Below are 18,126 nucleotides of genomic sequence, written 5' to 3'. Positions count from 1 at the left end.
ACTGCTGACTGCTGTTCCTCCAGCTGAACCTGTATCTAGTGCATTATTTGCTGGATAGAATGTGCAGTAAGTGCAGTGTTCCAGCATGTATATAGTCCATATGCTCCATCCATCGGATTGTCTTTGCATCGTGTGTTTATAGTGTAAGGTGTCCTGCAGCATCTCCTCTTTCAGGCTGTGTGGGATGCAGCTTCTGCCCAGACCTACGAGAGGAGGAGGAGGGGCCTGAACCAGTCCCTGCTTTTCGGCAGAGCCCAAAGATCCAAGGCTCTTTGCAGCTCTGCAGGGAGAGGGTTTTTGGCAGTGCACAGAAGGGGTGAAGAGGGTTTCAAGCCTGGCTAACTCCATTCTCCAGTTCTGGCACGTAGGGCTAGTAGGCCCTGAGCAGCTCACACTTGACTCTCCTCCCAAGTAACCTTTGGTGGCCGTTCTTCTGGCAAGACGAAGAACATTACAATATTGGGTACTTTCCTGGACTGCAGCTTCCCATCTCCCTTGACACAGCGCTGGTGTTTAACGATCCATGTGGCCGAGCAAGACAGCCCGAGGGAGGGATTGGACATCATCTTTTCCTCTTTCTCCTTGAACCTGAAAAATCTTCTGGTCCTTACAGTTAGGACTATAGTAATCTCCCTCCAGGCCCTTTAATAACAGCCTTGGTTGGTGACCCATCACATTGCTTCCCTCCAGGCATGGGCATGTCCACTTGGCAGTTTTGTTTGCACTGCTGGGCACACTGAAATAGATGAGAGCAGGGACTAGGGCCACAAAAGCTTTGGCAGCATCGCAGGCGTGTTTTCACAACAAGCTCTATCTATTTCTTGAAAATTCTCCTGCAAAGAAATGATTTCTCTTTAAAATTAAATCAATGCGATGCTGAGATGAGTAGTCCCCACGTGCTATTTGGCTTTTTACTCAAAGCTCTTTATGAGGGGAAGCTCTTGGCAAAATTAAATAAGCCTCCTCTTCCTCAGGCTGGCAAAGACTGTCAATGCTGGTCATCGTACACCTTCATAAATCTGCTGTGTTGGCATCCCACACACACCAGGCAAACATCAGATTTTGTAGGGGGACCACCCAAGGGTGCAATAATGGCAGCTGTTTCATGTCAGCCTTCCGAAAGCTTACACTAGGCTTTTATTCAATGAGCCATTCCTTTTGAAATGCCATCAGAGATGTTTGCTAGGAGAAACTGGCCTCGACTAATCGTATTTAATTTTTTATCAAATGCACTGTGGGAACAGCAGGGATATGCATGAGACAGAAACAAGCAAATGGTGTTTGTTTAGAATAAATAAACTTTGAGTAAGAATTGAATCCGTTCCCTCCTGGCCACTGTTGTACAAATACAGGCAAGTCCCTACAGAGGTCTTTAGGGGTCATGTCTGGACTTTAGAGCTGGATGCTCTTGGAGACCTTCAGTTGTGCCCCCTGAAAGGAGAGAAATGCAACCAGATAGATACAGAGGAGCAATGCTGTTCCTGTAAAACCATTCCAATCACATCCACTTTTAGCCTCAGTAAATGAGGTTCAGAAGGTAGGAAAGCTACCCAGCTTGCCAAAAAGGTCTCCAAGCCCCTGGACTGCATGGCAGCTGGAGATGGCTGCTTTCTAAGACCTCGAGCTGTGTGGATTGAGAAGCACACGGCTTTGCCTTGGCCCACTCTTCTCCTTACAGCAGCAGCTCATCTGCAGGGCTGCCAGAGCTGCTCCGTGCTGGGCCCTGTCTTAGGGCAATTGTGACTGAAGAACTGGGGCGGGTGGGGAAAGGAAGGAAGCCAGAGGAGAATGGGAAAGATGGCATGACAGAAAGCAAGACAGGAGATAAAAAAATAAACATGGAACTAGAGAGAGCAGCAGGACTCAATGATAATGTGAAATAACTTTTATACTAGTTATTTTCTGAACTCAGAGAACTTCTTAGGCACTTTTCTTGCACAAATCAGACTGCATCCAGGGCAGAGTCAGAGCCTTCAGCACAAGTGAGCTCGGTGCAGCGCCTCACACAAGGGTGAGCTATTTCAGGAGGGCTTTTTTTTTTCCTCTCTGGTATAAATTGAAAAATTATTAATCAGCTCCACAAAAATAATTAGTTTTTTAAATTATAAACTTAATAGTATCTGATATTTATTATATTCATAAGCGTTTTCTGCACAGCCTGAAAGCTTAGGCATCCCTTTCAAAACAAATATACACAGAAAATGAGTTCCTTATACCTTCAGATAATCCACCGGCTGTGATTTTAAGAACAAATATAACCTGAGAATGACAGTAGAATTATGAGAGCTGGAAAAGCAAAACATTGCAAATTGAGTCTGACTGGCATCAAAGCAGTGCCAGGCTCTATCTACGTGGTGTTTAGCAAGAAGATAAGAGCGTGTTTTATCAGCAATCTGAGCTGGCTGGATACATCTAATTTCTCCCCAAAAACCCTGTTAGGTATTTGCATCATGCTGAACTCATCCTGTTAACCTTTTCCAGCACATGGCTGAGAGTAGCAATGTTGGAAGCACCCAAGACAGGGCCCCTGAAGCGATATAAACACTGGGAAAGGTGGTCTGGTTTCCAGACCAGCAGCCAGCTCAGGTACAGCAGCACTCTTTAAATAACCTGCCTATCCATAGCAGAGGGCTGGTTTCAAGGATTGACCCTTGGTGCTGTGGAGAAGCCAGTCAAAGGCCCCTTGTCATGAAGGGGAATATTTCAGGTCTCCTTGAGAAGTTCTGAGCTGGGTCAAGACAGTGTTTTGCTGCACACTAAGTCATTTCCCCAGCGTGTTTGTGTGTGAGAGAGAGCAAGTTTGTATTTATTGAGATGGAGCCAGGCAGCAGGAGTAAAGCAGAGCAAGGCATGGCAGAGTGTGGATTTATTACTGATACAGTAAGCCATTTTCTTTTCATTTTGACCATAATGCTGTTCTGAGTCTGTGCCAGACTTGAAGAGCAGAGTCATTCATGAGTCAACCCCCTGCTTTGCACCCTTCATTTTTCTCACTTTGCAGGTTTTGACTGAGCTAATGCTTTCAGGAAAAAAGACTTATTGATCAGAGTGAAGTCACTTGCAGCATCTGGGCTTTTATTGGTCAAGTTTATGAGATGTTTTTAGCCATTTGGTAGAGGTGCAGGTAGTGTTTGTTCTAACACATTTAGTAAATTCTGCTGACTTCTCTGCCCTGATTTCTCAGAGCTTTCTCACTTCGTCCACTCGTCTTGTCACCTGCCCACAGCACTCCAGTTAGGACAGAAGCATGTGCTGATATCATCTCAGCTGCTCTGAAGAGCATTCTCCTCCTTCTCTACATTTTAATTTGCACATTGTCTTTCATTCCAAAATACAAAAATAGCCATCGACCCTCATCTCCACATGATTTTCATTATTACCTAGATTTTGTAGCTAAACCCAAGTGCATATCCTGTTAGGATGAGCTAGAGCAAGCTTTGTTTGAAGTTCTTCATTCAACAGTAGCAACGGTGTCCCACCACGAGGAGTCAAGTCAGAATCATGAATTGTGATGAGCACATGTCTGATCACATCAATCAAAGGAACACTACATAATATAAAACAAATCATAACAGTTCATTATACTCATATTTCTGTGCATCCAAGCACATGGGGATGATGTTTTATACTGTTTCTTTGTTGTGTTCTTCAGTATACTTAAATTTTATTGAATTAAGATTATTATAATAGTGCTAGTAGTTCTGCAAGCCACGTGAAAACTGAACTGAGACTCTTGAGTTTGCCCTGTTGCCTTCAGAGGCCTGTTAGCAAGGAGAGATTGAGAGATGAGTGTTTAGCCAGTGCTGCCACCTAATTGTCTCTCTCCCTCACGGCTCACCAGGTACTCTTTCCACTTCCATTTACTCCTAACAGTATAGTCCATCAGGCAAGTTACACACACGTCCCTTGTGTCACTTAGGAAGGTGGTGACACTTTGTGTATCAGATCAAGACTCTGAGCTGCTGTGAATATTTCCAACCCATCTCATTGGAGCTGCTCCTCTGGGAATTGCAAAGAGTTTATTTCTGTCCTGCTTTTGACACTTGTCAAGCGTCTTGGGAAGACACTGAGCAAGAGTTATCCAGAGATTTTGGTGGCCATTTGTTAAACCAGTGCAGCCACCAGTCATCAACTCCTGGCAGAGCATGAGTCTGGCAAGCTGTGTGGATACAGTCATAGCAGGATCTGTTGGGGTCGTAGCACCTACAGAAGACTCTTGACTCAAAGACGTTGAAGTGTAAAGAGAAAGTAGAGGTGCCTTTAGTAAACAGAGGGGGTAAGTTTGAGGCTTTTAGTTTTCTCCTGATGTTACAGGGGATAAGCACAGACTCAGACTGATCCACTGATGATACTTTGTCTGGTTTTTCTGCTAAAGTAACAAAGTAAAATGTCTCAAAAATTATTTCTTTCTTGTGGGGCTTGCAAGCAAAGCAGATATTCTTGAAATCATGAGTATCCCTTCTGAGTGCAGTGAGAATGCCAGAAAAGAACCAAATTATTAAAACAGGAGCTGTTGTGGTTACCACAGTCCATTGGCTCTGTAAATTATGTGTAGTGCCTTCCCAGCTAAAGAATTTATATTGCTTAGGAGATTGAGATAGTCTCTGAAGTGACTTTCAGGTAATGTTTGTGACCTTCTAACCCATGTTAGCACATTTCCTTGAACTCTGGAAGTTGCTAATCTTGCTAATACAAACAGGGACTTGCAGCTTAACATTTCTCAGTTGTGTGAGTGATAAGGAGTGGGCTTCAGCTGATAGCCTCCCTGGAGTTCTGCTACATTCCTAACAGGGTCTTGGTGTTAAACCTAAACCATTGCTAACATGATAACTATGTAATGTGTGTGAGAAAAAGATAACCATATTCCTTTTATTTTTAAAAGAGGAATCTAGAAATTAGATTTCTTTTGCTAACTTTTTTTTAGTTGAGATACAGGAGCAAGTGCAAATCAGCAAGTGCAGCAAGAAAAAAAGAAAAAAAAAAAAAAAACAAGGAAAAAGAGTCACGTTAGAAAATGAGCATCCACTAGTCCTCAAGCTAAAAAGCAGCAGGAAATATTGGGAAAATAACTCTTAAGATGTCCAGATTTCTCAAAGCACTTAGCTGCACAGTGTGGAGAAAACACCCCTCTGTGTATCAGTCCTGGGTGTGGGTGCACATGCCAGCGTGTGTGTTTGTGTAGGGACAGAAAACACACCTTAAGGAAATGTAAAGAAGAATATTATCTGTGGTTACTAACAGCAGAAAAAAAAAAGAGGGAGGTAGACAGCTGTGGTTTTTAGTCAGGTCTGCTGCATGCTTAGACATTGAATGGCAATGTGCATGTTGATTATGGAGCTTCCTCAGAAAAAGATGGAGGAGTTACTTGTTATTTTCCAGTAGCTATTTAGAACTGCATTGTGCTTTAATGTGGATGTTCTCTAAATTAGTTACTTCTCTTCAACATGCTCCATCTTTCAGATGTTTTCCTTTAATGACTTCAGTAGCTATTTTACTCAGCTTGGGATGTGAAACCATGTGAAGTCCCTGGTCAAACCACACCTTCTGGACAGTTAGTTATAAAGAGAAACATTACAGAGAGGGGAAAAAAATAGGGCCTGCATTTTTAATTAACATGAAATACAAGGGAAGTGATTTGTAGACTAAAAAAGCAAAGAAGTTATAGCTCCTTTTCATAAAGAATATATTCTCAGCCTCCTGAGCTGGAGCAGTTGTCATATTCTTGGTAGCTGGGGAGTGCTCAATTCTCATAAGAAGTCTTCTGTCCATAGGTCCTGTTGTCCTTTGCATACAGTCATTTTTTACATGTTCTGTCTAATATCTTTACCACTGGAAATCCTCTACCAAGATGGGCTCTCAAAGTCATCTCCTTGATAGAAGAGATTCCTACATGTAAAACATAGATGAAACATCATGACAAATACAGGTCTGGATGCAGCTGCAGAGGAGAGGAGCTGCACAGCAGCATGAGCCTCTTGGTGCTGTTGGGTCAGGATCACACACATAACATGTGGAGATGCTGATGGTGTGAGAACATGGCACTCGAACACTTTGTCCACCACTGTACATTGGCCATTACAAAACGGGAGCCTAGAGTTTCTCGGTCACTTAAGGAAGCAGGAAACCTGCTGCTCAGACCCTCCCTACAAAACCTGACAAGGCAGTAGAACAAAAATCCAGCATGCTTTCCGAGTTTCCTTTCTGGAATTTTGTACATGAATTTTATGGATGTAAAGGTGAGCAAACTTTTACAGACAGGGCAAAACCCTCTATTTTTTTCCCTTTAGGATCATCAGAATGCTCACCATAGGTATATTTCTTCAACTTAATGTAGTCTAAATTCAAGCACAACTGATAAGAAATAGCTGCAGCATAGTTCATCTCTAAACATACCAACACTTACTTCGGCTGTATTAAAATTCAGGAAAAAAACATTTGAGACAAACTGACTACCTTAGGCATTTCTATATCTAGGTCTATATCACTGTAGAATCTAAGCATAAAATGATCTTTTAATACCATAGTTTCCCTATTCTCTGTTGGTAGAGAGTGGTATTATTCCCATTTACACAGTGGGAAACATGACACAGGTTAAATAACTTCTCAAGGGTAAGAAAGTAAGTTTGTTGAGACACAGGCATTGGGGTCATGCTTGGTTTTCTAGGGGAAAAGCCCTTATTCTTCCAGGAGCTCTGTGAAAGCTTGGGACTCTTCTCCTTTCTTGAGTAAATAACAAAAGCAGACAATTCCAAGTCAGAGAAAAGCAACCCAAAAGCTTCCAGTAGCAGCCCAGTTGACCAGTAGCCCCCAGGTTGACAGGCTCGTGCGGTGGATGTGCAACATCAGGCAGATGATTTGTCCCATCAGTGTCACTGGGGCTGCCAACACACTTGTCCAGCCTGTCCACCAGCTTTGCTAGCTTGGACCCTAATGTGCAGTAAGCCCACACCACAGTGCTGACTCCAAATGAGAGAGAGAAATGAAAGGATGCTGCTGCTGAGGCTGCTTGTGCAGATAACATCAGTCAAAGCTGATTGATACTTAAAGCCTGGCTTGGTTTAATTATTCTCTAACTGGCAGAAGGATATTGCTAGGTGCAGTGTCTTGCTAGAAAGCAGCACCTATCAGAAGATATCAAAAGGTGTTATAAGCTTTAATAGAAATGTAGATAATGTTTCTTTTGGATCATTTAACAAACCCTCTTCTTGGTGCCTACCTTCATGATATCTCCCTCCTTCAGTACTCAGCCATCAGAATTTTTCTGCAGTCTTCTTACACCTGTATTTTTATTTTCCCCTTAGTCCCTTCATGTTTTCGACTTAAGGGCCAGATACAAACCTTACATAATTGCAGACACTGGTGTTGGCTTTCCTGGGTTTCAAATATAACCTATGCTGGATCGTCCCCTCCTCTGGACAGCACTAAATCTTTCCTGCCAGAGGTAACTAGTCCTTGGGGCTCATAGCTGTACCTCTGACGAGAAAAATGTTTTGCCTTTGGAAGGCACCAGATTGCACCACATGACAGGCAATTTCAAAACATTTTCGAGGAAAACATCCCCTTGGGTCTGTCTCAAGGCTTTCACCAGGAAAGGACACAAGGCAGCATGTGATGCTGTCAATACACCTCCATTATTTTTCCAGTGAAAAAAAGCAGTGAGGCTCAGTGCTGAAACAACCTTTTCAGGCTGCAGGTGAAGGGGTGATGGTTTAAATGGAAAAGGAAGAAGGGTCTTTCTCCAGTCTCCCTTTTAACTCTATAATTCAGGAGAAATATCACAGACCAACATGGAAATCTCTGTGTTGGCCCCATTCAAAAATGCTGTCTACTGGGCAGGTGCTGGCTCTGTGAGCAGTGCTTGAAGCTGAGGCAGTGAATAGTTGTTTCTAGAAAGAGAGAAGTGCTTTGCTATGGTGCTGTCTTTACTAATGTGTATTTTTCTGCTTTCCATCACACAGTCAATGAAGGCTCAGGTGAAACCAGTCAAAAAGAGACATCGACCTGTGACATTTGCCAGTTTGGGGCAGAGTGCGACGAAGATGCAGAGGATGTTTGGTACAGTAATTTGGTCTACTCTTCTATTTTAATGAATATTGTATTATTTAAAGGTACTGCAGTTTGGACAGCATTGCATATGTCAGATATTCAATTTTCTGCACCCAGAGAGTCATCGGGAAGTGATTGAGGTGGTTATTACTCTGAAAAAACGTATAGAACAGTCTGGTTTATAATTTTGGAACATGCACGATTTAGACAAAGTCTAGAAACACAGTTATCCATTTTGTTGCTGTTATAACTTATGTTGTTCCATCTGGGGTTTTTACAGCTTTATACTTTGGTAAAAATAGAATTGGGAAAAATAATTGACCTAAAGCTTTGCCGGTTAAAAAGTATCATTAGTATTATCATCATGTTAATTCATGTGTGGCATTAGAAACGCTGGGAAATCTGTCTTGCCTTTTCCTAGTTGCTGGAGTTGAAGACCTAACCTTCAAATGTTTGAAATAATTAGAGTGCACATTTAGGCTTTTTTCTCAATGGAAATTGTTTTAATTTGTAAATGAGGTTTCAAAAATATTTAGGATTTTTTTTTGTTATTTTGAACCTTAACCACATAAACTGAAGAGAAATAATTCCACCTACTCAGAAGATTTTTTTTTATTATTTTGCCTAGAAACTATGCAAACGTATATGAAGCCAACTTTAAAGTAATCGTTGTGATTTTGGAACAGCCAGGAGATGAAAAAAGCCACTCTTCACAGACCTGTGCTTCTAACACCGCTTTAATGTCAAGCCTCGTATTTCTAAGTAATTAACACAAATTTAGAGAGATGACAAAATAATCATGCAAATGTTAGGGCTGCTGTCTGGGTGATGGTTCTGAAGCTGTGGGCTGGTGGTAGCTGAGGGATGGATGCAGAGACTAAGCAGTGAGATGTCAGTAAGTCAATATTACCCGAGCTCTAACTTGGACAGTTGGAGTGGAGCAGAGGAGAGTCAATGAATGGTGAACATGATAATGGGGCTCAGTGTTGGGCACCTGACCTCATCCAGGCAAGGCATCCATGCCCTGTTGGTCAGGCATGAAATTATGAACATTTCTGCTATTCAGTGAAGAAACTTAGGAATATAGTCATGGTCATCTGTTTATGCTCATTTTGGTTTTGTCTTGCCAGGCTTTTCATTACCTCCAGTTCTAGTTGTTAAAAAAACTCAAGTAACAAACCACAGAGGCCTTGCTCTGGCTCCAGTCATCAAAAGAAATCGTGGTGTTGAAAAAGAGGAGTAAGATGCATCACAGTTATAGGTTTGCTGTGATGTAATGAGATTTGCTTGGAAGAAATTGCTTAATTTTGACTTTGAGTAAGAAAATTAGCCCAAGTGTCACGATTTTCATTGTCTCCTTGACTGCTTGTCCTTGAGAGTTTTGGTGGTGCAGTGTGGAAACAAAACCATGTTAAAATTAATATATCAAAATTCACAGTCTAGTGCTCATGTTTTCATAATTAAGTGCACTTCCAAATTGGAAGGCAGGAGAAGAGAGGGGCAAGGAATAAAATTAGCTACGAGATAACGTTATTAATCATAAGCACTGAGTAGCGGTGTTTATTTTTTTCCAGAAATAGCTTGGTAAAATAGCCTGCTCCAACTTACCCCAGTAATGTTCCCACTGCAGCTTTTGCACTAATTCCTCCCCTTTGAAACAACTTGGCTTATACGGAGCAGCGTAATGACTGCAGGAGATGAAGTTCTCAATCTTTATTGACAGGCGGTCTTTCTGCAGGGGAAGACACTTCTCCAGGCAGGAAGCAGGGAAGGGCATTTAATGGGAAGATGCTACCAGACAAACTGTTAAAAGGCAGGAAAGCAGATTTCCAACTAGAAATACAAAGACCATGTAAAAGCCTGTTAAAGGTCTGCTTTGAAGTAAACAACTTCATATGCTGTAACAGAGCCCCGTTTTCCTGTCCCTGCCCCCTGATTAGTCTTGGATAAACATCTTTCTAAAAAAATGAGCCTTCCGGGTGTTAGCTCTTTGTTACTCTTATTTCTAGAATAAAAGCAAACTATTTCTGTGGGACCTACCTCTTTTCAAGTGCATGTTAATTGAATTTCCATGTTTGGCACCAGATAGATGTGTTCCCCCACTCCCCCTGCCAACGTTTGTTGTGCAGAAAATACCCTTAAATTAACTGGGAAAAGAAATTTCAGTTTATGGTTTGGTGTGGATCGAATCTCGGATGTAAGCAGGGCTCCTTCAGCTGTCTCACCTGACTGGTGAGGTTTGTAAAATCCAAATGGGGTCAGTGGGTCCCAGCAGCCCCGGGAGCTGTTGTTACAGGGTGACGAGCCCAGCACCAGCAGCGTCCCCTATCAATCAGAAACAGTTTGAGGGTGCAGGGTCAGTGCCTGATCCGTTCCAGGGAAGAAGGGATGCAAGCTGGTAGGTGGCAAAGCCAGACCACAGAGAGCTGGAGACTCTAGGCTGGCTGCTCGCCTAATATTTCTCGGGTGCCAGAGCAGATCAGAGAAGAGAGCACAGGTGTGATAGCAGATGTGGTTGGGCTGCTGATGATTTAAAGCCACGATTAACATTATTCTGCATTGCTACAGTCTGTTATTTTGCAGTCCCTTGTCTCTGGTTTAACTCTTTCTTTAGTTCAGGTTGGTTTTTTTTTTTCTGTTATCCATTGCCAATTGTCACTCGGCTAAACTATGCTATTGTACTGGGTCACCATTATTTTTAAATCTTCATATCTGCTTAAAACCAATCTGTTAATGGCCAGCCTCCTGGGATTCTGATAGGGGGTTTGTCACATTGAGGACTACTCAAAGGAGTAAGATATGTCTGTGAACATTTTCTGAAAAGTAGGAAGAAAAGGCAGAAAAGAACCCAGCGTAATAACAGGTTTTCTGCAGCATGGTAAAGCACATATGTATTATTATCCTATTCTGCAGTCTAATATCACAAGAGTGAATGCAATTTGGCATTCCATTAGTGAATCTCTTTCTCTAGGTCAAAAACAAAGACTGTTCCAGTTGAAAGTCTTTAACATCTTGCTACTTTAATATGTGAAAGCTTCTTGTCACTAAGAGGATCGGGTATTACTGGCATTATTCCCACCTTTAATGCATTTTGCACCAGTGGGCTTCATGAATATTTAAAGCAGGGCAGTGGCTATGCTCTTTAGCACTGGAATGCAATCTATTGGTAAATCAGACATTTGGTGTTGCTTACTTTGGGTTTTATTTCTGAGCTGGCTAAGGAATAATTGGTTTTGTAAGACAGGGCTACTCAACATAACACCCCGAGAGATACACTTCAAAGGAAATGAAGAATGAAGCGTAACATTCAGAACCGTGATGTAGTTCTAAAATCTTCCAAAAAGCATCTATGAAATACTCACTCACTGTATATAAATAGTAGTCGCCAAATGGAGTGCCTGCTCATCTGTAAAGTGGCTTAGTGTCAGTGCATAACCGTGGCAGAAACCTGGATTCCAGTATTAACCTCCCTCTTAGGGACCTCTGAGGAACTAAGAGCAATCTTTACACCGGACAAGCCATGGTTTGGATAGATTCTGGGCTGCTGTTTCAGAGGTCCCTGATGTGTCCAAGTAAGTGGAAGGGGATAAATAATAGGAAAATCCCTTCTGTAGAATTTCCTGTTGGAACACGCTGAGAAGAAAGGACAGGAGTATTTTCTTAAAACAAGATTAAAGCCTGCAAACCTCTGACTTGTAGAGTTAATCAAAATCAAAATGATGAATTGAGGTTAAATATGCATGCTTTCCCCCTGAATTTCAATCTCAGCAGGTCAGGCAGCAGCAGTCTCAGAGTGCAGCAGTGCCCAGGAGAAGGTGCAGGTTGCTAGCTGTCAGCCAGCCATGCAGACGTGTAACGTGCTCAGGAGGGACTTGCTTTCCCTGCAGCCTGGCAGCATCCGAGGAGGTGAGGAGACCACCTCTGCTGATGGCTCCTCTGCCTGCCCCTTCCTCCCTCCTGGAGGCTGCAGGTGGAGGAGAGAGGCAGCAGTATCCCTGGCAGGAGAGGCCTGACCTTGAGCAGGCCACTTAGAGGGTTGCACCAGTGATAAACTGGGGTGTAAATAGCTCTGCTGCTTCCCACAACTCGGTCCCACGGCCCTCAAGGACGACTCCTTGGCTGAGTGCAGGGTTTGTGTTCTGCCGTAGGCACTGTGCCTGTGGTAGGCAACTTGCCTCCCTCCTTGTGAGCCTGGCCCATGCTGGAAGGGCCTGTTCCATTTTGTGCAAGTGGATGATGACCTCACCAGGCAGGTTCAGCTCAGGAGAAGATTCTGAAACCATGCTGTGGGGACAGCGTCCCTGATGACCCAAAGCTGGGGGGAAGGCAGCCAGGCCCGGATGAAGGAGCCTGGCATGTTCAGCATCCAGGTCAGGGGGTGAGGGAAGGCACATCGGTGTCAGGCATGCTGTGCAGCTGGGTGGCATCCCGAGCCAGGTGACAGGGCTGCACAGCAAGTCCCTTGGGTCCTGCACTGCTTTCTGCGTGCCTGGGACAGTAAACTCCACTTAGCCACAGAAGCCAGCCAGCCACACAAAATGATGTGAGAAGATGAACTGTTTCAGTCCTTTGCACCGTGTTTTACTGATGATCACCAATGTAGATAGTTTGGGTAGATGCTCCTGTAAGGCAAACAAAGAGTCTGCAGCAGGAGGGTGCTGGAACTGCATTCCCAGCAAACCAGCAGCGCCGGACACGGGAGATACTTGTGCAGATCATGCAGCTGCCATCTGCAGAGACCCCTGCAATCAATAAGGCTCCAGCAATCAATATTTATCTTTATTATAGTGTAGAAGGAAAACATAGAAAAGAAACTAATGATTTTGCCAGCTTCTCAATCCACACAGCAATTAGGTCAGTCAGCTTTGGGTCCCTTCCCCCTTCCATTAGTTGCTCTCAACCAGAGCATCTGCAAACAGGATGCTGTGCTACTATGAAGTACTAAAAGGTAGTTTGAAAGCTCACATACATTACACGGGTATTGGCTGCTTCGTGTTCAGCAGTGTGTATAATAACTATGTGTGACCTACTTGTTCCAGATGCAGAAACAACGAGCTTCTTTAACATCTGCAATGTCTCGTGCATTATGTAGGAGATATATTGCCATCTTCTGCTACTTTCTTTTAGAGAAAAAACAGATCTTCATGGCTATGTGTAACGCTTCAACATACTCCTTGGACTTGTGGTTCAAATAAACACAGAAATGGAATTAAATCATTAAAAAAAAAAAAAAAAAAACACAATCTTGCAAAAAACTTAAATATCTGCTTAACTTGAGATTGTACCTAAGGCACAAAGTGAAGCTGCTGCTGCATAAATCTTCACGTGGAGCTTAGTAGTCATGTCTAATAACGGTCCAGGGAAGGGTTTACAGAGAAGGCAAAGGTACTGCAGCACAGTCTCTGCATTCCACAGCAGGAGACCACCAAGCAATTTACACCCATGTCACTTATTTTAGCCCCAGCCTAACAACAGACCTACCTCTTGTGTTTTCCCACAAATTAGCCCAATTCTACCTCCATGTGGCATGAGAGCTAAGTAGAGAACCAGGTCATATTCCTTCATTTGGGCTGTGAAGATGCACAAAAGTAGAAAAATTCACATTCTGCCATGTGAGCTCGCACAAAAGTAGAAAAATTAGCAAAATACAAAATTGTAGTTTGAATTGCTGCCCACAGTACAAACAAGAACAAAGTTGCAGCCGTTCCAGCTTAGGTGAAAGCTTCAGGCTTATTAGCAACCAATGCCTAGACATCATCATGTAAGAGTCAGAAAATAAGGTGCCCAGATGAGGATTGCACGAATGCCACAGATACAGCAGTCAGGTTTCTTGCTGGCAGACTACTGAGATATTGTAGGACTCTTTCAGTGGGCAGTTTCAACTTCAAACTAGCCCAGGTGAAGAAGTGACTTTGTGCCCATACATAGCCAGAGAAGGATCACCAGTGACTTACCTGATGATCTTAAAGGTCTCTTCCAACCTAAAGGGCTTCTAAAAGACCTTAAATCAAACAAAAAATACATGGTGTCCTCTTTCTCAGCAATGAGTCAGGAGAAAGAGCAAGGGGAAGTGTGGAAACAAGGAGTTAGCTTTGTTCTCAGAGGATGTTTCTCTAAGAGCAGCTTATGGTCCAGTCTTTTTGGGGACTAGGAGTTAGGAATGAGCACATTGTATTTTTAAACTAAATGCACTGCTGGTAGTTTGGCTGGAAAGCTAATACTTGGAAAAGTGATGGCTTGTTTGGCCATCTGGAGAAACTGTTTTACTCTACATACATTTTGTTTGGTTTTAGTTAAAACCAGACATTTTTTCCTAGTTGGGTAAGTTTCAAAAAATCACCTTACCATCTTTGCATCCTTCATCCTGTGCAAAAATAGCATATTTAGTTTTGAAGTGAGACTGATTTCCAACTCCCTTAGGATGATGGCTTGGAGAATTTGACCTTTCCATCCACTGAGTCAACGTAGTCCTTCAGAGGCTTACCTTCATTTGACAAAGTCCTTTCTTTCCAGATCGTCAGGATTTATTTTCTTAATAACATTCTTAAAAAAAAAAAACACCCAAAGAACTGGTTTTAACATAAGCCAAGATTGTCTAGAGTTACTTATACTTCATAGTGTTTTATTACCAATACACTTTGGAACACTCTGGTAAATAATTCAGCCTACACAAAGAAATTGGCTATATTTTCTCTATACATCATTATGTAGCCTATGTCTTGTGGCTGTAAATGTTCTCAGATAAATGCAAACTTGCGTGGTGTTCCATCTGTACTACTCACCCAAGTAGGTCTTTTAGGAACCCTATACAACACATCCATCTCTTATCCAAAAATTAGAATCTCCAACACTTGGTTTTATTAATAAAAAGACATTTTTTAATCTTTTTCAATTACAGCAAAAGTCACTGTGTGTCCAGGGGATAACACCCTACACAGTCACAAAGCTTAGAGGTTTTTTTCCTGGTGCTCCTCTTTTCAGATGCCAATCCAGATTTGGTTTTCAGTTTCAGAAGGTGAACTTCCAGCTTATGGAAGTCAATGAATATTATTCTACTGTCTTCAGTAAAATAAAAGTTCTCTTCCAGTATCAGAAACATGGAGTAACTTCTCAACAGCCAGCAGAGATTTTCACTGGCAGAATGGAGAACAGACTCTGTCAGAGTGTAGATGTGCAGTCACTCAGAGAGTGCAAAAGAAGAACTTAGAAATTGTGATGATAAAAGCAGAATTTGGCTTAAAGACAGTTGCTTCAGAGGAGATATTGATTTGTGGAAAGCCAAAAATAACTTCTTAGATTTGGGGGATTTTCTTGTCTTATCATGGTGCCATGCTCCTGCAGGAGCAAGACACAAATTCTTCTGAAATTTAAGGCATTCAGAGCTGTCATTTGTCTTCACAATTATTAGTCTGTCAACCTTAGAGTTAGGGGAAAAATAAGCAGCAATAACTTTAAAATTGTGTCTCAAAATAGTCAAATTTTCCTGTTAGGTTTCTATGGCCAAGATGCCTATTCCTGTGTTCAGCCTGTGGTGTGTGGACAGGAGGCGTGAATGTATAGAGGGGTGGGTGGTCATGGCAGAGAAGGCTGGAGGAATGGGCTGGGGCAGGGCAGGGGACTGTGGAAGCAGGGAGAGAACCTAAAGCTGACTTTCAGCTAGTCCAGTTGGCTGCTGGCTGGAGAGCAGGGGGGAGCTGCAGTGGCTGCCCACAGCTGCTCAGGAAGGGTTTGGGGCACACTGCCTGAAGGTGGCAGGGAGGTCCTCCTCACCTGCTTCCCTCTGCCTGGCGTGGAGGTGAAGCCACCACTTGGTTGTGTAACCCCGTGGCTGGGCGAGCCTGGGCTCAGGGGGCTGTGGAGGTGCACTGGGGGATGATGGCATCGTGCACAGCAGATATTGATGTGCATTGACACGTAATCGTCTGCGTGCATCAGGGCAGCCAGCAGGAAAGAGCAAGTGCAGAGACCTTGGAGAGCAACACGCTTTGGCACCTTTTTTTTCCGATTTTCTTTTCCCCTTTTTGTTACTTAAAAATCAGCTTTCATCTCTCCCTGGTCCCCCATTTAGCCAAAGTCATACCCTAGTAGTAAAGTGAGCGGTGCCTTCATGACGACCTGTTTAGTCGCAATAAAAAGCCAATTGGGCTAATGCGCAATCAAGAAAGGAGTGACATTTATTGCTTGGGTTTTATGATGCTGTGAACTGAGCAAGATTTGGAGCCTTACAGTGCCTTCAGGGGGCAGGAGATCACCAGCAATGAATTGTATTTATACCTTTTCCAATTTCCTACTAGCATTTTAGCAATAAATAGACTGTGTTGTTATTGAGTTTTATGTAAGCAAGTTTACGAAAGCAAGAATACAACTTTGTAGCTCAGAATTACATGTGTTGGCTAAATAGATCAGCAGAGAGAATAACTATGTAAAGCACTGGGAAAGCACTTTCCAATTTATTATCAAATGTCTTAATTGAATGCTTCATCTCTTCCTTCCCGCTTTATGTTAACTGTTAAATTAAAACTGCATCCATCGCAGAAGGTCGGAGGCTCCTTCACACACCCATGTCAGAACATCAGGGCCACAATTTGTTCACACTTCTAAGCCATTAAAAATACATCCCATGCATTAAATATGAGCCCGAGGAGAACTCAATAGGAGCTGACGTGCAGGGCTGACCTCGGCTCTCACAGGTGTCCCTTCTCCACGGCATCCATCTCCTGCCCTAGACCTTTCCCACATGGGAGTAGGAGCTAAAAGCCTGTGTGAGATGTGCCCAGATGTACAGGCTTAATTGCTCGCTCTCAGCCTGCCTGTTTTGTAACAGAGCTCTCCCATGTGGAGGAGCATGGTTGTCCCAGGAACGCCCATGCTGGCCAGGGCACAGTGCTTGTGGCTCGTCCCTTTCAGGAGCTGCAGGTGAATTCCACTGAGATGTGTTCCAGACTTGAAGAAGATCACTCTCATCTCGTTAGTTTGCTGGCAAGGGCATGTCCTTGAGATGACACATTTCATTTGTTTGTCTTTCCCTGGCCACAGTACTTTCCCCTGGGGCTTGCTCCCAAAAGCAGCCAGCCACTGTGGTCATCATGAGGCAGCATCCTCATCCAGTCATAAAACCTGGCTTTGTACAGCAGCTTTCACCTACAGACCTGAACGCGCTGAGGAGAACCAGGGTTACTCACTGCACTCTCCTTGCATCTGCAGTGATTTGCTCCTGTCCCAGGCTTATGCCTGTGGGCCAAGATCTCATTTCACCACTGTGCAGGATGACAGGAGGCTATCTTGGTTTATTTCTCTCTGTGCAAGAGGTGCAAACAATGCCTGAAGGAAAGCCTGTAAGTATCCTCCTAAAATTTCATTAAATAGCTACACTGGGTTTTCTTTTGTGATTTAAGTCAGCTTCCCAAGCAGCATAGCCTGGAGTACACAGCCAGCTCAGATGGTGCTGCCTCAGGCAGGTCTCCCCAGAAGCAGGCTGCACACGTGCTCCAGGATGCAGAGCACTTTATGGTGAGAGGCAGTCTGATGTTGCACGTGTGGAGGGAATCTTTACAAGGAGGAAGTATCTTACTACAGTTTTCTTCTTACTAGTCTCAGGAAGGTCACTCCTAAACCTTGCCTTCCCCACGGGCAGTGGATGGCTTACATGCTGCGTGAGATGAGGCTTGCAGCACACTGGTCTCCACGAGCTTGGAGGCCATCATCTCTTTGCTCTCACTGATAAATCAGAGTCCACTTTGAGCTTTCAGAAGTAACTTCCAGCACTGTTAACAAAGATGTTACCAGAAATTTCTCATTTGTCCTAGCTGGTGTTGCCTCAGTTCTTTGTGAGCAGCCCAAGCCTTCCTGCGTGGCAGGGTTCATGCCAGGACCTGCACCTCTTAGATAGCGTCCCATGCTTCCCACCAGACATCTCAATGTTCCCATTGGCTGTAGGGGTGACACACTGGAATTCGTGGCAACAATTCTCCTTATTCTGCTGCCTTTAAGATAGGAGCAAACAAAACCAGTAGTCTGAGGCACATGATGATAAAACCTTTGTGAAGGACAGCCTGAAATGTTTACAGAGGGAGAGAAACA

General features: G+C 43.4%; 1 protein-coding gene across 1 annotated transcript in view; it reads left to right on the top strand.

Moving 5' to 3' along the window:
• TMEFF2 (transmembrane protein with EGF-like and two follistatin-like domains 2) overlaps positions 1–18,126 on the top strand; it is a gene marked incomplete at its 5' end in the record, with an annotated part of 124,764 nt that overhangs the window by 65,419 nt on the left and 41,219 nt on the right. Inside the window, one exon of the mRNA XM_008945989.1 lies at positions 7,959–8,055. Within this exon, the coding sequence (XP_008944237.1) occupies positions 7,959–8,055 (97 nt within the window). The remainder of the gene's footprint in view (positions 1–7,958; positions 8,056–18,126) is intronic.

Source organism: Merops nubicus, unplaced genomic scaffold, assembly GCF_000691845.1.
Source record: "Merops nubicus isolate BGI_N331 unplaced genomic scaffold, ASM69184v1 scaffold4060, whole genome shotgun sequence".
Classification (NCBI taxonomy): domain Eukaryota; kingdom Metazoa; phylum Chordata; class Aves; order Coraciiformes; family Meropidae; genus Merops; species Merops nubicus.
The sequence above is the reverse complement of the archived record's forward strand: the minus strand, read 5'-3'. Positions and strand labels throughout refer to the sequence as shown.